We start from the raw sequence: 2,228 nt of genomic DNA, 5'->3' as shown, positions 1-2,228 counted from the left end.
ACGTGCTTTCAAGCTGATTTAAAAAGAAAAGTTGAATTATGGTTTCCAGAGCTTGAGGAATCCATCTTCACTGTAGGTAGCAATCAGGTTCTGATGAGCGTGACGTGCAATACCAATCACATCCTTCTCTTGCACTGTCAAAGTTCTCTCCAGTTTGCCAGTGACTATACTGAAACAGTAGAGCACAAAGTCCTCCCCTACACAGTAGATCCATTCACCACGGGGAGAGAGGGCACAGCAAACAAAGTCCCTACCTTCTCTTTTACCAGAACTGAAGTTTCTGACAATCTGCCCCTGCATGTTCATGATGACCACCGTGTTTGATCTGTTGCACACCACAAAGTGTTCAGGATTTTTAGGAAGTGGAATCACACTGTTGACGGTAATATCTGTCCCCGCAGTGCTGCCCAGGGATTTAAAGGTATTTGAACATTCTGTGGTCTTCATATTCCAGATCTTTACAGTGCCATCAGTGGATGCACTAATAATATAATGTCCATCTTGTGTAAATGTTGCTTTGTTAACAAAGGAGGAATGGCCACCAAATTCCTTCAGGGTTTTCCCAGATTTTAAACCGTGAATTCTAATTGTCTGGTCAAAAGAAGCACTAAGGATCTGACTGCTATCCTTAGAAAAGCTTAGACAGGTGATACCCTTACTGTGTGCCCTCTCATATCTCCTTAAACATTGTCTACCCTGAATCTTCCATACCTTGATTTTTCCATCTTGGGCACCAGTTGCTAACATTTCTGTATCTCTGCTGAAACACATGCAGAGGACAGCATCATCCATCATCATAAAGTTATCCTGGGCCTGATACTAAAGATCCTTTCTTATTTTTCCAGTAGTAAAGTTCCATACTTCAATGAATCCATCAACAGACCCAGTGACCAAATACTGACCATCTGGAGAAAATTGAGCACACTCCACATGTGATTTCTGACCAAACTTAATATGCCTGCTCAGTTGTGTAGGAAACTTTTCTTCTTCCACATCTTTGACAGCTGCTTTGCCTCGAAACAAATCTATGGTCATACCAGGAGGAAGCAATCCCTGATGCTGCTGCCACTTCAGTGCCTGTCCCAGCAATGCCATGAGACAAGATGGAGGCACCACACTGACTTCACCAGCTAAGGCCTGGGCAATTGCTGCTCTTCTCTTTTCTTTGCTACTTCCATCTGGGTATGCCTCACGAGGATCAAAGTAAGACCTGGCCAAAAGGTTCTGCAGATGAATATATCGCCCTGGCTGTGTTTGTTTTGACATGATCATGGGATTAGTCTGTCTCAATGGTGACCTGGCAGCACCCAATTCACGGAGCTCTATCAATTCCAGAACAACCTGTTCATAGAGGTCAATGAGGGTTTTGTCTGGCAATTTCAGAGACTGCATAGCCTGCAACACAGTATCCCAATGGCCACTGTTAATGTCAGCCACAAAACTCTTAATGCTGTCCATAGTATTGAGAGACACAGTAGTCTCCTCCTGCAAGGTGGCTAATGCCCGATGTAAACTGTTCTCCTTCAAGTACTGCATGATAAGGCGGATCACATCCAAAGATTCGATTTTGATCAACATAGCTGTATCTCTCCAGGAGCAGGCCCCAGTTCCCCCCTGAATTTGTTTATTCATTCTAACTATTTCTGTGTATGTATTCTTTAAGGTTTTCTACATATAATGTCATATCATCTGCTAATAGAGATAATTTTACTCCTTCCTTTCCAATTTGGATGGCTTTTTTTTTTTTTTTTTTGCGTAATTGCTCAGGTTAGAACTTACAGGACTATTTTGAATAGAAGTGATGAAAGTGGAAGAACCTGTCTCATTCCTGACCTTAGGGGAAAGCTTCCAGTCTTTCACCAGTGAGTATGGATCTTTCATGTATGGTCTTGATCATGTTGAGAAAATTTCCTTCTATTTTTGGTTTATTGAGTGTTTTTATCATGAAAAGATGTGAGATTTTGTCAAATTCTTTTTCTGCATCAATTGAGATGATCATGGTTTTTTAAATTAATTTTATTAATGAGGTGTATTACATTGATTGATCTTTGTATGTTGAACCATCCTGGCATTCTGAGGATAAATCCCACTTGGTCATGGTGTATAATCCTTTTAATATGCTGCTGAATTCAGTTTGCTAGTATTTTGTTGAGAATTTTTGAGTCTGTATAAGGGATATTGGTCTGTAATTTTCTTGTGGTTTCTCTATCTGGCTTTGGTGTCAGGGT

At 40.9% G+C, this 2,228-nt stretch overlaps 1 protein-coding gene across 1 annotated transcript; it reads right to left on the bottom strand.

Annotated features, from left to right (window-relative positions):
* On the bottom strand, positions 1 to 1,608 carry LOC100450160 (WD40 repeat-containing protein SMU1-like). The gene is given in 1 exon segment (XM_054550915.1): positions 1 to 1,608. A coding segment is annotated over 1 exon segment (1,542 nt). The 5' UTR covers positions 1,579 to 1,608; the 3' UTR covers positions 1 to 36.
* Positions 1,609 to 2,228: the final 620 nt, after the last annotated feature.

Source organism: Pongo abelii, chromosome 1 (genome assembly GCF_028885655.2).
Source record: "Pongo abelii isolate AG06213 chromosome 1, NHGRI_mPonAbe1-v2.0_pri, whole genome shotgun sequence".
Classification (NCBI taxonomy): Eukaryota; Metazoa; Chordata; class Mammalia; order Primates; family Hominidae; genus Pongo; species Pongo abelii.
This window is presented reverse-complemented; position numbering and strand designations above follow the sequence as displayed.